Source organism: Prosopis cineraria, unplaced genomic scaffold (genome assembly GCF_029017545.1).
Source record: "Prosopis cineraria cultivar Desert tree isolate PC_DT_omini unplaced genomic scaffold, ASM2901754v1 PC5, whole genome shotgun sequence".
NCBI classification, from domain to species: domain Eukaryota; kingdom Viridiplantae; phylum Streptophyta; class Magnoliopsida; order Fabales; family Fabaceae; genus Prosopis; species Prosopis cineraria.
This window is the reverse complement of record NW_026555336.1, coordinates 5,204,473-5,224,401: the sequence shown is the minus strand read 5'-3', so window position 1 is coordinate 5,224,401 and position 19,929 is coordinate 5,204,473. Positions and strand designations below refer to the sequence as shown.

The 19,929-nt window shown below is 35.6% G+C and overlaps 2 protein-coding genes across 6 annotated transcripts; one reads left to right on the top strand and one right to left on the bottom strand.

Annotated features, from left to right (window-relative positions):
- The first annotated feature begins 219 nt into the window (after positions 1-219).
- LOC129311604 (late embryogenesis abundant protein 6-like) lies at positions 220-7,767 on the top strand. 5 transcript variants are annotated; one of them, XM_054953962.1, is made up of 5 exons: positions 931-2,472; positions 5,122-5,407; positions 6,345-6,441; positions 6,578-6,736; positions 7,447-7,767. In XM_054953962.1, the coding sequence occupies exons 2-5, from the start codon at positions 5,154-5,156 to the stop codon at positions 7,717-7,719; spliced, it is 783 nt and encodes a 260-aa protein (XP_054809937.1). In that variant the 5' UTR covers positions 931-2,472; positions 5,122-5,153; the 3' UTR covers positions 7,720-7,767. The 5 variants fall into 5 exon arrangements, 3 of the variants coding, with proteins under 3 accessions (XP_054809939.1, XP_054809937.1, XP_054809938.1); XM_054953963.1 differs by lacking the exon at positions 5,122-5,407 and having other exon boundaries at positions 7,447-7,758; XR_008593329.1 differs by lacking the exons at positions 6,345-6,441; positions 6,578-6,736; positions 7,447-7,767 and adding an exon at positions 220-396 and having other exon boundaries at positions 635-2,472; positions 5,122-6,328.
- A 1,666-nt stretch (positions 7,768-9,433) lies between these two features.
- LOC129311696 (AP-2 complex subunit mu) lies at positions 9,434-18,592 on the bottom strand. The gene is made up of 13 exons (XM_054954111.1): positions 18,162-18,592; positions 17,024-17,201; positions 15,872-15,962; positions 12,810-12,904; positions 12,318-12,407; positions 12,189-12,237; positions 11,978-12,116; positions 11,689-11,805; positions 10,810-10,900; positions 10,579-10,721; positions 10,320-10,434; positions 9,929-9,973; positions 9,434-9,833 (listed from the first exon to the last, which is right to left on the bottom strand). The coding sequence occupies exons 1-13, from the start codon at positions 18,242-18,244 to the stop codon at positions 9,753-9,755; spliced, it is 1,317 nt and encodes a 438-aa protein (XP_054810086.1). The 5' UTR covers positions 18,245-18,592; the 3' UTR covers positions 9,434-9,752.
- Between the last annotated feature and the right edge of the window lie 1,337 nt (positions 18,593-19,929).

Sequence of the window (19,929 nt, the reverse complement as noted above, 5' to 3'; positions counted from 1 at the left end):
AAAAAAAAACACTATAATATAATGTTGACATAAGCCTAAGAGACCTGATTAAATTAAAAAAGAAATAATCTTTGACTGGTTTCAACGTGGCAACAAGCAAATTGAAATAGCCCTGCATGGAGAACAAGTGGCGCCCAACGTGCCCTTCTCCGAAGTCTTCGGTGTCTCAAAGCTCTGGACTTGAAATTTTCCAGGACCTGCATATAAATGGAGAAACAATGCTCTTCATTGCAAAAGCTTCAATTAAACGCTTCAACAAGAAAACTGATCGGTTCATTGTTTGAGTAAAGGAGGAAGACGTACAGAGAGATGCAATCAACAAAGGAGAAGCTAAGCAATATGGCCAGTGCTGCCAAGGAACACATCGACATCTACAAAGCCAAAATTGACGAAAAGGTCCGATTCTGAGCTTGCCCATACATTTCTTTGCCCTTCAATCTTCCAAAAACATGAACTTGTCGCTTATTATCATTTATCAGGCTAATAAAGACAACCAACAGCGACTATTTCTTTCTTTTTTTCCAAAGTAAGTAAAATGTCACAGCAGCGAGATTGATCATTCGTAGAATTGAATTATCTTCTTGTGATTGTAATTGTTGGGAGGTATCAAATAATGAGTTGAATAATGGTTCAGGCAGAGAAGTCAGTGGCAAGAACAGAGGAAGAGAAAATAATAGCACATGAGCGAGCCAAGGCTAAGGAATCTCAGGCAAAGATGGAACTTCATGAAGCAAAAGCCAGGCATGCAGCTGAAAAACTAAGTGCCAAGCAACCATCTCAGTTTAGCCATCACGACCCATCCTTCGTCGGAGCTCACCAACACGGCACTAAACAGCCAGCCTATGGGGCAGCTCCAGCGCCTGAAAACTCTTGCCCATTAGCTCGAAACTATCCCATGAACAAGCATATTTAGTAGATCTCATGTTTCACTCAAGTTCCTTCTAGGATGCTCCTTTGTTAACGCAGTCCCTTATTATGTATTCTGAGGATGGCTTGTATTATCTTCTGGCTTCATTACATTTAAGTTAGTTATGCTTTTTTTTTTCCCCGGTTTTTTTGGGGCGGGGTGTTGGTTGACAAGAATACATGTCACAGTTGTACATTCATGTGCTTGAAAAGAAAAGCAGAAGCTTCGTTTTTCCAAGTACTGATATTTTGACCTCATTCATCAAATCAAATGGAAGTCATAGGCACATGCAACAACATGAGATGCGTTAACCCAATAGGTTTTCGACAAGTAATGTTCTGCTAAAGCCCAATGCACAACAAGCCCAAATAGCATACAGTCACTCACATATACATTTTCCTTTGTCTATTTGTGACATTCATTTTTTATTATTTGTTGTGGTATGTATATGCGTGTCTCATTCACATGTACTAACATTTCTTCCCTAAATGCTATATATAATGAACTATTCATTGGGCTCTATGTGCCCTCATCTCAAATCCCCATTCGTGCTATTTTGTTGTCATGGTATCCCTGCTTTATTGCGCTCAAAGCTCACTCGTCTGCCTTCCAACCTGCCAAAGCTCTCTACAGGTTCAGCTGGCCCTTCCCAAAGTTACTTTGTTCAATCGGACCGCACCAACTATACCCTTTAGGCAACTCATGTTTTGCCTATTATCAAAGGTCATAAACTGGAGGATTTTATCAACTTGCCCTTCTTTTATTATCACTAACAATGTTTCAACACCTAACCCCAATTTTGAAGATTGGGTTGCTACCAATTAGCTTCTCTTTGGTTGGCTATGTCTCCACATCTACTTGTTTGTGGCGTTCTGCAAGAGAGATTGCTGGTGCTCAAAACAAAGCTCATGTGTTCATGCTGCACTCTGAACTATAAAGTACTCACAGGGGTTCCTCTACTATATAGGAGTATCTTACTAAAATGAAGAATCTGTTGGAGAGTCTCTCTCTTGCTAGAAGTAAGGTTCCTTATTTTGATTTTCTTCTTCAAGTTCTTGTGAGTCTGAATGGGGAATACAATCCTATTGTTGTTTAGCTCTCCAAGGAGGAAGATGTTAGTTGGATTGAGTTTCAATCCACCCTGCTTGCCTTTGAATCTCGCCTTGACCAACTTACTTTGATTGCATAGAACGTTATCTCCACTCAGTTTGCTCATCTAGCTGCTTTAAGCTCTCCTCGAGGTGGCTGGAGTGGTGGACGTGGTGGTTGTTCTTCATGTGGGAGAGGATGTTTAGGTCGTGGAGGTGAAAAACCTTATTGTGCTTTGTATGAGAAGACATGTCATCATGTTAAAAATTGTTTTAAGTATTTTGACTTCTCTTTCAAGCCTCCTACAAACAACAACAGCAATAAATCTTCATTTTCTGATTCTGGTGTCAACCAAAACTCAGTGTTCTATGCCTCACTTGAAGTTGTCAGTGACTGTTCCTGGTATCTTGACAGTGGAGCTACAACTCATGTTACAAATTATGCTTCTCGCCTTGATAATCCTGTGAAGAATGATGGTAAGACTCAGTTATTTGTTGCTAATGGTCAAAACATGAAAGTAGATCAAATTAGTTGTTCTAAAATACAGAATGTGCCAGGGCAGTGTGTTAAGCTGAGTAATGTTCTTTATGCACCTACGTCTAAGAGGAATTTGCTTAGTATACCTAAACTTTCTAATGATAATGATGTTTTTGTGCTTCTTAAATCTAAAAATGCTCTTGTGAGGAAACAGGGAACAAGGACAACTTTACTTTAAGGGGTGGGAAGTAATGGAGGACTTTACAAGGTCAATGTAAGGAAAGTCAAATATGATGCAGTCAAATTCGACCATACAAGTTGTTAGCAACAATAATAATACTATTGGCTGTGTTACTAGCCCAACTTCTAGTCCTATTATGAGACTTTGGCATTGTAGGATTGGTCATCACAATGACCGAATATTAGTGCTTGTAATGTCAAAATTAATGAGAAAAGTGAACCTTTGTTTTGTGAATCTTGTAAGTTTGGCAAGTCTGATTCCCTTCCCTTTAAAGTTTCAGTTTTCCATGCTTTTCACCCTCTTGATTTGATACACACAAATTTTTGGGGACCCTCACCTACTCAATCTCTAAATGGTTATTGGTATTACATTCTATTCTTAGATGATTTTAGCAGATACAGCTGGATTTATCCTTTGAAATCTAAGGATGAAGGATTACAAATGTTTATCAAATTCAAACAATATGTTGAGAACCAATTTGATCAAAAAATCAAAGTTCTTCAGGTGATTAGGGAAGAGAATGCGGGATTTTCAGTAAAGTTATGCAAGATGCTGGAATTCTGTTTAGACACCCTTGTCTTCACATCTCTCCTCAAATTGGTAAGGCTAAAAGGAAGCATAGACATATTATCGAAATGGGTTTGACTTTATTAGCTCAAGCTCATATGCCTTTGTTATATTGGTGGGAAGCATCCACACAGCTATAGAATTGATTAACAAGCTTCCTACCAATGTTTTGGGCGGTATCTCTCCCTATCGAAGGTTGTTCACTAAACTACCAAATTATGATAAAAAAGACTCTGTTCTATAAATTCAAAAGGTAAATAAAATACCAAATCATTGATGGAAACGGAAAGAGAGGGATTCGAACCCTCGGTACAAAAAATTCGTACAACAGATTAGCAATCCGACGCTTTAGTCCACTCAGCCATCTCTCCCCAATTGAAAAGGGCCCATGACTCCTCAGAACAAGATTCCTCAGAATAAATGGATTGGTTTTTGGTTCCTTCCGCCATCCCACCTAATGAATCATTAAGATTTGTTTTTAATAAAATCTTAGGCATTCACAGGTTCCGTCGTTCCCATCGCTTCTCGCTTAATGGTTAGGTCTCAATTGTACAATGGAGCCTCTAATTCCATTTTGTCTTTAGTTGAAAGTTTTTGGTGCAGCTTGCTATTCTTGCCTAAGAGCTTATAATAAGCACAAATTACAATTTAGACATGAGATGAGTTTTTCTAGGAGACAGTAATCATCATAAAAGTTATCAGTGTCTAAGTCCTACATGGAGAGTCTCTTTCTCTTGTCATGTTGAATTCAATAAAAATTTGTTTCCTTTTGTAGACGGTTTTCTAAATAAAAGAGGAGTACCTGAGGTAGAGATTCATCCACAAGAATTTTTTTAAAGCTTCATTTGGCTCACCGCCATCTCAGTGTCCCAGAAGCATTCTAGAATCTACTTCTCGTGCTGTGCATAACAATCACCCTGATTTAGATGTTGTTACTTCTAGTAACAAAGCATTCAGTCCTTATGTGTTTTTGTTCTAGTTTTTGACTAGAAGAAATTGTTGAAGAACAAAAAAGAATCAACAATTCACCATCTCAGTCTGTCTCAGTTTCTGCATCATCTTAGTCTGCCTCAGTTTCTACAAACTTAAAAAATCAACCTATTCAGTCAAGTGATAAAACAGATTTAGAACACAACAATACTGAACCAAAAAAAAAAAAAAGCATCACATGGTTCCTAGGAGTAAATCAGGTATTTTCAAGCACAGGACTCCTTATGTTGGATTGGTCACTGCTGACAGTAAGATTACTGCTGAACCTACCAGTGTTCCAGATGCTCTAAAGTCAAGCATGTGGAGGAAAGCTATGCTTGAGAAGTTCTATACTCTCATAAAGAATCAGACCTGGTATCAGTTCCATTTACAAGGAAAGAAAGACCAGTTGACTGCAAATGGACCTTCAAAAGTAAATTTGGTCCTAATGGGAGATTTTTAAAACCTAAAGCTTGTTTAGTAGCGGAGGGTTTTCAACAATATCTCGGGATAGATTATGACAAGACATTCAGCCTTGTCCTAAAACCCTCTACTCTGAGGTTTGTTCTTATAGTTGCTATCAGTTTTCATTGGCCAATTCGACAACTAGATATTAACAATGCTTTCCCAAATGGTTTTCTCCAAGAAAAAGCCTAAATGAAGCAGTTTGAAGGTTTTGTTGATAAGAGGTCTCCTAACCACATATGTTTGTTGAGCAAAGCTATCTATGGCTTGAAACAAGCTCCTGGAGCTTGGTTTGATTGTTGGAAAAATACCTTATTGAATTAGAAGTTTGTTCATTCTAAGTGTGGTAGTTCATTGTTTTTCCTCAAAATGCAAAGCAATGTCATGTTTTGCTCGGTCTATGTAGGTGAAATAATTATCACAGGGAATAATCCTCACATGTTGATTGTGTTCATCAAAGAGCTCAATGCTTTATTTCTACTCAAGGACCCGGGCAATTTACATCATTTTCTTGGAGTTGGAGCCTACAAAGATTCTACAGGGCTTTACCTAAAACAAGAAAAATACATTCTTGACCTCCTAAAAAAATGTGGAATGGAAAGATGCTCTTCAGTACCTATACCTATGGTTTTCAACAAGAATTTGTCCATTCAGATGGTGTTCCTCCCTCTAATCCTACAACCTACAAAAAGGTAATAGGTGCTCTACAAGATTTACTAGACTGCATATCATATTCACGGTCAACAAACTCAGTCAATTTGTTCAAAAGCCTACGGATGTGCATTTGGCAAGCAATCAAGAGGTTATTAAGATATATATAAAAGGTTCATCAGATATGAATCTTCATATAAGACCAAGTAATTACCTTAATCTCCAAGGCTTTTCTAATGCTGATTGAACTATATGTGTTGATGATCAAAAATTCTTAGCGGCCACTATTTGTTCTTTGGAGATTCCTTGATAGCTTTGTCAAGTAAAAAGCATAGTGTTGTTGCTAGATCGAGCACTGAGCTAGAGTGTAGGCCTCTTGAGGATCTTGCTATTGAGATTGCCTGGTTATAGTCTCTTATTGCAGAAATTGGTGTGAAACTCACACACACCCCAATCGCTGGTGCAACATCAGTGCAATGGCTCTAGCGTTGAATCCTATCTACCATGCTCGAACGAGGCACATTGAGCTCAACGTGTACTTTGTTGGTGACAGAGTAATCGATGGTCAATTGGTTGTGTATTACGTACCTTCATTTGAAAATGTTGCCACATCTTTACTAAGGCATTGTCTCACTCGAAGTCTCTTAGTCTAAGGAAAAACTCAACGTCTCAAAAATCTCCTCCTCTCATTTGAGGGGGCATGTTAAAGTAAAATTAATAAAGCCCGGCCAATAATGCTCTGCTCAAGCCCAATACACACAAGCACAAATAGCGTACGTCACGTAGGTTTTCTTTTGCCTATTTGTAACATCCATTCTTTATTATTTGCTATATGTATACACGTGTCTTGTTCACGTGTACTGGGGTTTCTTCCCTAAACACTATATATAGTAAACTATTCATTGGGCTCTGTGTGCCCTCATCTCATATCGCTATTCTTGCTATTTTACTGTCTCACATACAACGGATTAATTATAGGAAAATACAAGGACTGACCAGGAACTTCCCTTCAAAGGTTCTACTATGCAACGGTGGTGGCAGCTTCAAAATGATCCTTCTGCGAATTGGTCGCCAGGTTTTATCTCTTTGGCTAACAGCCTAACACCACAAAGCTCAATATGAAATTTTGCAATTTAATGTGTGGAATAAGAAACTCAGGCCTCCTTATCCTTAACTTTAAAGCTCATTTAAGGATGTGTTTTTTACTGCAGGTTCCCACTAAACAGACAAACTCAACGAGCCAAATATCGGACCAATTTTGTAGGATTTTTATTAGTTATAAACACTGTAATCTTCCATGGCGTTCCACACGCTGCTCAACTCAAGTTGACCGTCAAAAGAGGGCCTGCCTTGTTACCTTGACCAGCCAGGTATTATACTTCACTTTAAACTTGGCCAATGTTTCATGGTGATCCACTGATAGTGTTAATGGTTTAGAACGAACCTCATCAAAGAATTCATCTGCTGCATCTCCATCTTCATCCATTCTGAGACGCTTTGCATGCCAGCTCACACAGAACCCCCACCCCAGACCCCTGGAGTTGAGAAACATAAGAACCAGAAATATGAGCCGCCAGGAATAACTATGCATGCATCAAAATTCAAAATTACTAGAGGAAAAAGGAGAATTCCAAAACATGGTGATACATTTGGATGCTATTAGATACAAAAGGCTATAGATAATATGAAAAACCATATATACAAATAAAACCTTTCTATTTGGATGCTACAGATAATATTTCAGTCTTGCTTTGTAAGTTTGTCTGTTTCTTTTGACCTTTGGAATTTCCTTTCCAAGCGTCGTTTTAGGTTGTACTCGTTTTAAAATAAAACCTACTCTGTATACATTAAATCGCCGACGAACTCTAGTTTCTCTTCTTCCTCCCATCATAATGTATCCAGGTTTATATTAATAAGCAAGCACGTCGAGATGTTAATATGCTTAGGCCATCTATGCAAGCAACCCTTTTGCTCCGGTAAATTTAGTGAGCAACAACATCTTAATTCTTAAACACCCATTTAGCGCGTGTTAGCTTGAGATTTGAGTTTGATCATTGGCTTCGTGCTTGGATTTGTCGAGGTCGTCCTTTACAATCCCCAGGAACCTAGCTATCTTTATGGAAAACCCCATCCCCGAAGGAAAAAAGTTACGGAAGAGAAAGGGTGGCAGAAACAGGAGACAAGAGGATGGTGGTTCGTGCGCTCCTCTCATCTCACAATCTCTGTTCATGGTTATGCTTTTCCAGCTTCTAGAACGAAAGGAACAACGTTCATCTTGTTGAGGAAACCCTATTTTAGTATTTCGCACCAAAGATTTACCGCTTCAATTCCAATTTTCGTCGTTCATCTCTGACATGGCAAACACAATGGTCAATGGAGTTTTTTTTTTTTTTGAAAAAAAATTAAAATATGATAAAATTTGGGGAAAAATATATCTTTTTACTATAGATCCTTATTTTTTTTTTCAGTATTTTAAATTTCTACACTTTTATTTTCTAATATTTCAGATCCCTAAATGAGTAAAATGAATAAATTGTAAGAATTCTGAATGAATATAAAATACCAAAAAAATAAAAGTATAGGAATCTAAAATATTAAAAAAAATGTCAAGAACTCTAACAAAATATGAGCAAGGTGTAAGGACCAAATTGGTATATTTTTCCTAAAATTTAAATACTTCATCTTATATATTTAATATATTTTTATTTAATCAAATCAAAATAAATAAATTTTAATGTATTAATAATATTAACAATAAGAATTTATTATAAAATAAATAATATAAAAGAATTTATTTAATTAAAAACAAGTATTTATATGAGGATATAAGTTTTTTTCATTAAAATATTGTTTTGAAGGTCTTTCTTGTCAAAATAAAGAAATTTTGAAATGATTAAAATATCCCTAGATAAATAAAAGACTGAACCCATTTAATAACCATACATCAAAATTTAGCACAACTATAACAACAAGCCTTATTTTATTAGGTAGAGTTGGCTATATGAATTATACAACACCATTATATTCTATCATTTATTAAGCTTGCAGAAATATTATTAATTAAAAAGTCTTGATTAATAACTTTTAAAAATATTTTCTTTAGCTTTCCTCTACCCTTTTGATAGAATGCAAAGTTATTTATTTCACTTTTCTCAAAAGTGTTTTCAGTGATTTTCTTTATACACATTCAAATCACCTTAAATGATTTTCTATCATTTTTCTTTCAATAGATGTAATGCTTACTTTTTTTCATGTGCATTCATTTCAAATTTTAAACATATATGTCCACACATCTATCTTAATATTTTCACCTGCTACTCCAACATTCTCATTGAAATTTAGCACGACAAAGAAAATTTGATAGTCTACATTAAATTTTCATATCAACTTCAAATTCCCAAACCTTTTTCACAAACATGTTTGAAGGTGAATTAATTTTGTAAACAACAACATTACTAGTCGCATGTTGAAAATTGAGTACTCAAACAAGGCAAATTTAGTGCTCATACTTTATCGAACCTTCTTGTCGAATTCAGAAAAACCTTTTTACAAACTATCACATTGGTTCTGTGGGAAAAAAAATTGATAGCCATTCACTAAAATAGAAATTAATAGCCACGCGTTAGTTATTCAATACTCGAACAAAGCAAATTCAGTAGTCAAACTAAGAAAGTTTGCTGGTCTGGAGTGTGCTTTATTTGCACAGGGCATTTCGGTCATTTCAAGACTTCTTCGTTTACAGAAATGGGTTATGAATTGCCGGGACAAAAATGCACCTGCTCACACTTCAGAGTTTGTGCCGATAAATCTGTTTCCCTTCTCACGCGACGAACGCCATTATCGAATGAGAAAATGATGCATTGGTAGTTCTAAAATGTAGTGCAGAGATCGGTAACAATGATCGGTTTCGTGGGTTATGAATTGCAGTAATCTCCAATTTCCATATCAACTTTTCATCTACTCATTATATAACTACAAATTTAATCAAATTAGGAAATTCAATATAAACCTACATCTGCGCCCCGCATGAAATATTACTATCCGTGAAATATATAATACACATAGCATTACTCAATAATCATTAGCATTACAACAAGATAAAGTGTAGATCACAACAAAATATTAAGCGCACAAGAAAGACACGGGAAGGGGTGGGAAGAACCAATTTAATATTCCAATAAAACGCTGGCCACAGGAATATCAAATTAAAATTTCACACACACAAGCATTTGTATCGATATGATGATTGACGAGTAACCCCTCATACTCTCGCTAACAAGAAAACACTGCAGCAAATGGATTAATAATTGAACGCCGAATTTGGGATTGCTTCAATCTCTACCCATCACCCATCCACAACGCCTGAAACCATCCATCTACGTTTCTTCAGCATCTAATCTCGTATGATCCTGCTTTTGTAATATAACGAACCCACTCAACGGTGTTGTACCCACTCTTCTCCCACACCTGCAGACAGAGAATGAATCAGTCCACAACTTAAAAGAAGAAAATGCGTGTACGAAAATTATGAAGTTTTAAAAAAAGAGGGTCAGGATGGATACCTTGAGAAACCGAACACGTAGACCAGATGCTGTGAACATGGGAACCTGCACGTACAAAACAAGGGGAAACTGCTATGTGAAAAAGGAAAGGGAAGGTTTGGAGACAAGTGATCAGAATTGTTGAAAAATGCCAACAGAACTATTAAGATGTCATACTCCCAACTTCCAACTTCTACCCGAAGAAGAGATCCAATATCATATATGCGCAGAGATTTTAATCCAGCAGATGGAAGATTCCCAATAATTAACTTTCTTTTCCAATTCTTAGACGTGATTGCTGAGTGAGTTGTTGTATAATGCAAGATAGAATATGCAGTCCCAAGTACTGTAAAGAATATAAGCAATTGCTTGCCCATCTTCGCGGAATTAGTAGAAGGAACAGAGGAAACACCTGAAATTCCATCTGAATTGGTGGTCTTGTCCAAGATTTCTTTTCCGCCATTGTGGAAATAAGTTCAATTTCTGCACTCAAGGTTGGCTCGGTTTGCCCAGGAAATTTTCTAATCCTAGAATTTAGAAAGAGTTATTGGAATATAATTGATTGACACCATAAAAACATTCAAATTAGGATTATTGGAAGTTTCAACATGCAATAACGAAGTAGGATAAAGAAAACTATTCACTTAATGTTCATAATAAATGACACTCACTTCCAAACCAAACAATCAATAGCAGCATTATATTTTGCCCGGCCAGATGTTACTGTGAAACTTGTTTTTGCTGTTTGTTTTGGCACAGGAATTTTCACAACCACCCCAAGTGCAAACATTTTTGCACCAAAGACACTCTTTACCTGAAAAATATTTTTAAAGTATATAGATTCAGTAAGAGGCACAATCTCCAATCTTCAAAACATTGGACCTTCAAATAAAATTTCAAACCTTAACATTTACTTCCATCCGTGTTCGTCCAAGCTCCTTGATGGTAGGTAATACTTTGAAGGGGAGATTAACACCCTCAGTGATACGATACCTACCCAAAGCAGTCATGTTAGTATATATCACTACTGAAGTTCTAATATTAGGTAACAATGCTATACATCTTATTGGAACTATGAAAATATCTTCAAATGAGCAGATATTGCTATTTTCTAGCAATGTTGAGATTATAATTAATAAACAATGAGAAAATCACCTCATTAGAACTACCAAAAAATACACTACAGAATAAGATTTGAAAGCTGTCAAGTATCAATCTGATCCAAAAAAGTTAAAAGGAGGGAGAAAACATTCTAACAACAAAGTAAGCATAGGCCAGAAGTTTGAATAAATGAAATTAGAGATCCCAGGAAACTATGACTGGCACAAAGAAAAGATAATCTGAGTGAAACAACTAGGTATCAACAAATTAGTTGAAATCTTAAAATGGTTTGGGGGGAAAACCTTTCTGAAGAAATAAGTGCTTACAAGCCAGATTTCATTTCAAATGTATCCCTTGACTCTGTTCCAACAAAAGTTAGGGAACCACGTTTATTCTAAGAAAAACTAACCAGTTTTATGCAGTTGTTACCAAAGCTCAGCAGCTTTCAGTTTTCTTTTACACTGGGCTTGGGGGGTGCCACAGAGGTAATAAAATGCTTATGGATCAAAGTTTAATAATGCTGATCTACTACAAACCACACCATTTGGCTATTTGAAAGCGCAGAAGACTCAGATTGATTATATGATAGTTAATCTTCTACTGAAGCATGAAGTTAAATGTTTGAAGTAGGTTAACCTAAAATAATAAAGATGATATGCCATTATAAGTAAATATCTTACTTCATTAGTTCAAATTCACCATCAGGTGGAACAAAGCTAACAGTCTTCTCTGAGTTGAACCTCGTCAAATTTACACATTGATGGAAAGTGACATCATCCAGCTCAATAGTTTTACCACTGCAAAATATTTAGTTGATGAGAAAAGGAAAACATCAACATTTCAGAGCATCATATTTTCAATTATATTTGTAGTAGGAGAACATAGAGAAAACTTAGAACAATAACATCAAAAAACAAAGCTATCAATAGAAGAAAAGTAATCAGGGAAAACAGTGCATAAGAAAGGAACCTTTTGGTGGGACGGGATTTAAGTTGTGACTCTTTTTCAAGACCAATTTTATCATTCAAACCCAACTTCAAATCAGGCATTCCAGAAAGGAAGCACTTCATGAGAATCTTCCCTGTCACATCACACCGCAAAACACTACCTGAAATCACAAAACAGTTAGTATGCAACACAGTAGACATCAACATGGAGACAATTAGAATCTATAACCAACCTTTTGAAGACATAAGAAGATTTACGCTTTCCACAATATCCAGGAAAACCTGCAACAGGCCAACGTTAGAGTTACTGTGCCAATATTCAATCCTCAATAATATAGGATGTTAGGTAATATAGAATTCACCTCATTCTTTTTGTACACAAGACCCTCTCTCCGCCATCCGACAGCTCCAGTTACTTGTAAAGTTGCATTTGGAACAGGTCTATCTGTGGGCTGCTTCCCCCCCATTGAACACAGCATATGATGAAGTAAAGAATTTAACAGGATACTCAATCGAGAAAACATGTAAGAATTATATACTGAAGAGAAAGGAAATTTTGATAGCAAATCAGCTATGAAGACAGCAGTTAAAAGTTTGTTAGCTTTTTCTAAGTGGTTCTACAGCCTAAAGTGAAGAAGTGGCATAGAAAAGTGGTGAAAATAAAAATGTGCAAAACAAAACAGTGTCCAAGAATTAAGTAATAGTGCAATTTCATATATTCATGCAACCATCTACAATGTACTCTCTGGATTTCCATTTTAACAAAGTCATTTTTTAATGCCTATTGTGTGTCCTACCACGTCCCAGTTCATGTTCTTACTTCATGGTAGTTACAATAGTATATGTGGACTGACCTTGGATGAAAAAGGGGACCGCACTCCTTCCTGAGTAATGTAAAGCTTTAAGATCTCTGGTGAAAGATTTTGTGGGTAACCAAAATCCATGATTTCTGCAAATACACGTCATGTCAATTATTCGTGATTTGCCCATTTATACAACTAATAGTTTTCCTTTTAGCAAAATTAGACTAGGTCTTTCATTGTTATACATGATTTGACTTGGCAAAAACATATTTTCCAAGTTACTCATCTGCATAAATATAACAAAGATGCACTATAAACACCTCATTTATCGGTCAATAAAATTACATGCAAAGCATTAGCTAGCACCCAATACCATAGCAGTTCACAACTCACGAACACAACCATAACTTATTGCATATTTTGATCAAGAAAATATCATCAAATATTTAAGATAAAGAAAATCATCTTGGTATGGCTGTTATCACCAGTACAATGAATTTGTAGCTTGGCATGCGGCATTATGAAAAAAGGCCAGTATGTCATTCAAATATGCTCCTTCAAATGAAAATTGAATTTTTATATTATACACAAATCAAGCATTTGAAGAGTTTTATCAGGTCTTGAGACAAAGGATGGAGAATGAAAAATTTATAACATTGCTAAGAGTAAAGAAAGAAAATCAAAAGATTTGGAACAAATAAGATGTATAAAGGATAAAGAGGGAAATGTTTTGGTCACAAATGGTGATATTAAAGATAGATGGGAGACTTACTTTTCTAAACTTTTTAATGATGGTGGGGGTTAGTCTAATAACTTATAGGATTTAGTAACTCTTGAAGGAGAACAAAATTTGTTGTTCTATCGAAGGATACGCAATTGGGAGGTAAAAGAAGCTCTTAAAAAATGGCAAATGGTACAATGATTGTATTCCTATTGAAGTATGGAAATATTTAGGAGACGAAAGGGTACAATAATTAACTAAGTTATTTAATAAGATCTTACAGTCCAAGAAAATGCTTGACAATTGGAGGAGAAACACCTTAGTTCCTATTTATAAAAATAAAAGAGATAATTAGAATTGTGCTAACTACAGAGGGATTAAACTTATGAATCATCCAATGAAACTGTGGGAAAGAGTAATTGAGCATAGGTTGAGATTGAAAACCGGTATCTTTGAGAATCAGTTTGGCTTCATGCCAGGTAAGGCAACTATAGAAGCATTTTATCCACTAAGAGAATTAATGGAAAAGTATTGATGCAGATATAAAGATTTACAAATGATTTTTATTGATTTGGAAAAAGCTTATGATCGTATATCGAAAGAAGTACCATGGAAAGCTTTGAAAAAAAGGGTGTCCAAGTTGCCTATATTCAAGCTATACAATATATGTCTAAGGGGGCAACAACTAATATAAGAACATCTGACTGTGAAACAAAAGACTTTCCTATAAAGATTCAACTACATCAAGGATTATCGTTGAGTCTTTATTTGTTTGACCTACTCTTAAATGTTTTGACTAAGCATATTCCAGAGGAAATCCCCAAATACATACTTTTTACGAATGATATAGTTTTTATTGCGGAGACAAAGGAATAGATTAACAATAAACTAGAGTTATAGAAGAGGACATTGGAGTCAAAAAGGTTTTTACCTGAGTAGGAGTGAGACGGAATATTTACATTATAATTTTGATAAAAGGTCAATGAGTAGCAATTTGGAAGTGAAATTCGATAATCAAATTATACCTCAAGTGGAAAAGTTCCACTAATTGGGAGCTATTATTCAACAAAATGAGAAAATTGATGAAGATATTGCCCATAAGATACAAGCTAGGTGATTTAATTGGAGAAAGGTTAAATGAGTTATTTACGATCGTAAGGTACCTAATAAACTTAAAGAGAAGTTTTATCGAAGTGCAATAAAACCAGTAATATTATATGTAAATGAATGTTGGGCTTTAATAGGACAATAAGAGCATAAAGTTGGAATAACAAAGATAAGAATGTTGAAATGGATGTGCGGATATACATGTTAAAAAAAAAATCCGAAATAAACGCAAATGGAAAAAGTTGGGTGTCACACCCATTGAAAGAAAAATAGTAGAAAATCATTTGAAATAATTTAGACATATATAATGAAGACTACAGGAGGGACCTGTGAGGAGAGTGAGACAAATAACTTTAACCCTTGTCAAGAAGGGTAGAAGAAAGACAAAGAGAATACTTTTTGAAAGTTGTTAATCGAGACCTCATAATCAACAATATTTCTAAAAAATTGATAAGTGATAGAGCACATTACTGTCGTATAATTCATATAGCCGACCCCACTTAGTGGGATAAAGCTTGTTGTTGTTCAAGCAAGCATATAAACATGTTAAGCAGGTAATGAGGTATTTGTAAGCTCTATTTTGTGTTCCCCCAATTATAAGTATAAATGATATGGACATCTTGTAAGGTGCACAATCATTCCCTTGCACCTCCCTCATCAGTTTATATATAATATTCCCCACTCATTGAAACTTTGGCAGATATATGAACCTAAGTGGTAAAGTTTTTAAACAAAGGTCAGTTTTACAATCATGTGAGATAACCCTTAGAATTCAAAGAAAAACAACTTCAACAATTACATAAAGTACACAATCATCATTATCATTACATTATATAAAAGCTAAATCAATTGATACTGTCTAATTACAGCTTATCCTTGAATTGCATTTTTTTCATATTTTTTCTGTTCTTTAACCTTTGTGTAACAGCCTAACAGGGTTATGGTCTATTTAAATCAAATCATGAACGTGGAAGGACTTTAATTCTAAAGGAAATATAGTTTCTGGCCCTTGATAGGTATATTCCTCAATTATTTCGTTTCTGAATCTTAAAAACATACTATTCTGTCTGTGAAAGAAAGATCTCAGTTATTTGCTTCTTGCATCTTAAAAATATACAATTCAGTTCCTTAAGGTCTTTTGACACACTAATCACTACTTCCCATCAATAAATGCTCAATGATGAATGATATTTCTAAGATTTATGGACCAAGTTGTTGAAGCACACATCTTCCAAAGACCAAAAGTACATTTTCTCTACATTCAATTACCATATGAACCACATACCATCCAGAAGCTCGTATATGAGAACAAAATTATTGCGAATTGCATCTTCATCAAAAGCTCCACCAAAATATGATTTAAATAGCGCAACAGCCTGTAAAGAAAGAAGTAAATGTCATGCACCATAAAGATGAAACTTTTGTATCATTGCAGATGGTAAATAAGGAACAAAGAGAACAGAAGCAGTTTAAAAAAGAGCAGCAAGAAATTAAGAGATTACAGATATCATTATCACAATGTTGAGAGCAGAATATCACACTTTTCTTGGTACAAGAAAATAATAAATTTTTTAAAACAGTTACATTCTTGGCCTTGACAGTTTGTCAGACTTAAGGTTATAAGCTGATAATAAAGAACTGTAGCATGACAGTGAAACATATAAAAGGGAAGCATTGATCAGGATTGAACTATCACTGTTGATTGAACCAGCCCAAACTGATTTCATTAACAACCATTGGAGGAAAAGACACTGTGAGTGATTAAATAATATACATGTCAACATGACAAATCTTGTTCAAAGAACATAAAACCACATTGCTAAGTCTATGAGATTCAAATATAGCATTCATTTTCCATGTGCTAAATGCTTTATTCCTTTTATGACCTCTCATAGCATCACCATTAAACAGCACTGACATGATTAGTCCATTGCACAGCTTTGTTGGTTGGCAATGAAAAATAATTAGATTTTGGGGTACTCAAACAAGAGCACCATTAATTGGTTTACATCTCGTCCATACCATATCCTAAGAATCAGTTGTCCTTAAGCCTTGTAGTACACAACATAAAAGAAGGCATCTTCATGTCTAACGCATGTCAAACTAGCATGTGCTCAGCATCATTCTTTCATTCAAATAATTGTTTTCCCTATTAAAGCAAAGCACAGAGAGCAATAAGACTGTCCATATGTGAACATAATTTCTCAATACAAACTGCCACCATGAAACTTCAAACAACCAAAAACTTCAAATGACCATAATATAGATCATATAACACAGCATATCCAGAAAGAGAGTTGCCAGAAAATGATGTGCGAATAATTTGTGTAAACTGATTTATACATCATCTAGATTTATCTTGCAACAATGACAACAACAATTTAATGGGCAAAAACAGTCATCAGGGAGGTGTCAAAAACAAGTAGATGTTAACTACCTCAACAACAAACTTAAAAGCACAAGCTACATTAGCATTGCTGCTGACAACAATCACAATGTAGACATTGCTGATCCTCATGTAAAAGAAAGAGCAGCCACCTATCTGCCTCACAGGACATGTACCAAGTTCTTTTGTCTGCATTATATGAGTCCGGAAAGCATCCACCATATTTCCCCTGCAAAACTAGGTATCAGTAGAGGCAATATTGTACACGATTGAATTCTCACCCCCCAAAAGAAGTAAAGGAAGACCAGAAGAGAGCTTAGGCGCCTCTGGTAAAGGGAGATTTAATTTTCCAAGTAGATGGAAATTTATAAGATACTTGGGGATAAGAGATAAGAACGAAAAAATTCTATGTATTGCATGGACCCAGAATTTCTAGTGTGTAATTCGGTGCTGTGCACTTGCCACACCATGAGGTGCTGGTACCTTACAATGAGAATGAACTTTACAATACTTGAAAACAAATGTGATGCTCATTGTACATATAAGTCTATACTGGTTCCTAGCAATGCAGCAGGGCTGCAATAAAAAATTGCGCAGCAGACGTTCCAGCTCAGTATATGTCTTAAACAACATGCAAATGCTAACTTCTTCATAGACGTCACATTAAACTTCTGATAAATAGATTTCCAAACCTCTGGGAAGCTAAATGACTAATAAACGCCACTCAACTAAAAATCTCCAACCATATGAAGGAGCATATTATAGTATACCAAGATCTTGTGCAAGCTAAAACCAATTCACCTCAATGAACAAATTCCAGGGCTTCATTAAAGGGCACCTTAAAAGTAATACACGTAATCAGAAGCCCTGGCTGCGTTCCCAAGCAAGTGGAAAGTATCGGGAAAAAAACTGTTTGAAAAGGGAAACCTTACTCTACATCTAAGTTTTTATCGAAATAAGCTACTTGTCTTCTGTTGATGATCCAGATACACAAAGCTCTATCACTAATATATGAATAAGCCGCCCCATTTCTGACAATATCCTATTTATGAAGAAAACAAAAATAATGACAAGTAATGAGGCCCTATAACATGCAATGAGAGATAATTCGTTCCCCAACTTAAGATCAAGAATTAGAGACAACGTACAAAGAAGTAGGAAAAGCAGAGAAAGTAGAAGATTCAGTTACCCGACATCGTCGCGATAAAGCCGATTGATAAGAACATCTCCTCGGAGGTTCAAGAAGTATATAGCGGAAGCTGCAACCGGCATCTCCGATCCAGCGTATCCAATTCCAAATTCGCCGGCAAGGAGCCTCGGAAGATCAAACAGAAATGATCAGCGTGACTCCACAGATAACAGCGCCGATCTGCGGATCAGAAGGCGTGGCTTAGACAATGACCAGCAACAATTCTGTGTTAGCAGCAATCAAGTGCTGCATCGGAAGAAGTCGTCGTCGTCTATGTGTATGTAGCTACCGCGGAAAATACAGCGGAAGAAAATGAGTATTAGCGATGAAATGATCCGAAAAATTTTGAAGGAAATTTGCTGGGTGCAGTTTTTGGCAGAGTCGCGGGGGGCTCCGGTCAGCGGAATCGGCACTCGCACACTCGCACTATTTGGAATTGCACGGCACGTGCGTTTTCCAGACCCTCAAGGGAGCGATATTATTTATTTATTTATTTATTTTCGATTTTTGCTTGTAGAAAATCTAAAGTTGTCCAAGAGAAATTCTGGTATGAATATGGACTAATCCCTTGTTTGATTTGAAGGGAGGGAAAGGACTTTAGTCCCCTCTCCTTATTTAGACAGTAAAAATGGAGAAAAAGGACCTCCCCTCTAAAATGTAAGTTTGAGGAGGGGAGGAGTATTATTTTGATATAGTATGACTAATATATTCATGTTATGTTATGATAATTCCAATTTGTCCCTGTCTAAATAAGCCCATCACTTGAACACCTCGACTCCACAGTGATTCCTATCGCACCACAATTTCAACCGACCTGTAGCTAAGTTTGTTGTTCATGTCACCATTGCCATCGTTGTCTACAGGTGGGTTTTTTTTCTCTTTGTAAGTATTTTGATTTTTCTCGTTTCCATCTGATTAAAACCTAAAAAAAAATTTTATGCTCGAATTATTAAAACGTATGAAATTGGTGGCTTTGGTTCTTCCTATTCCTGACTTTGTCCCTCATTGTCTGCATTGGTTTTGGTGATTCATGTACTACATCATTAGGAAAGCACCGTTTTGGTGAGTATCAATTGAAAAAGCACAAGGTTTGATTTAAGGTCCTGCAAAACGGTGCTGCGATAACGGTGCTTTTTTGGTTTAAATCAATGTTATCAATGTCCACCATTGTCAATGTGTTCTAAATAATTTTGGCATTTTGGAATATATAAATATGCTAGGTTGGCAATTCAAAATTGCAATCATGATTCATGAGTCTAGAAATCAACGTTTGATTATATGTAAGCAAATGCTTTCTTCCAAAGCTCTTTTTTTTTTCATCATGAATAATTAATCATTTAGCATGGAAAGGAAAATAAACACTTTCAATTTTGTTCTCTATTAGGCAACTGAAGTTATGATATTATAGGCAACTGAACATAAACATTTTCAATTATATCAATCACCCAATTTATTAAAAATTTTGAAGATGATGTCAGTTTTTTTACTCATGATTCCTATGGATTGATAGTAGCTGGGCATTGTTAGGAAAAGGCAACTCTCTAGTAGACTATCATTTGCTCATTCTATGTTCTTTACTCTCTAATATATATTTGTCGCCTATCCTCATCATAAGATGATGTTTAGAAGTAAAATCTATATTTATTTTTGTTATCCCATTTGATATTGAAATTTGCTTCAATAACAAGTATTTTTTTTTTAGATGGAATCTAATGATTTTTTGATTGAATGGCTGGATATGTGCTGAAGGCTTGTAGCTTATTTCATT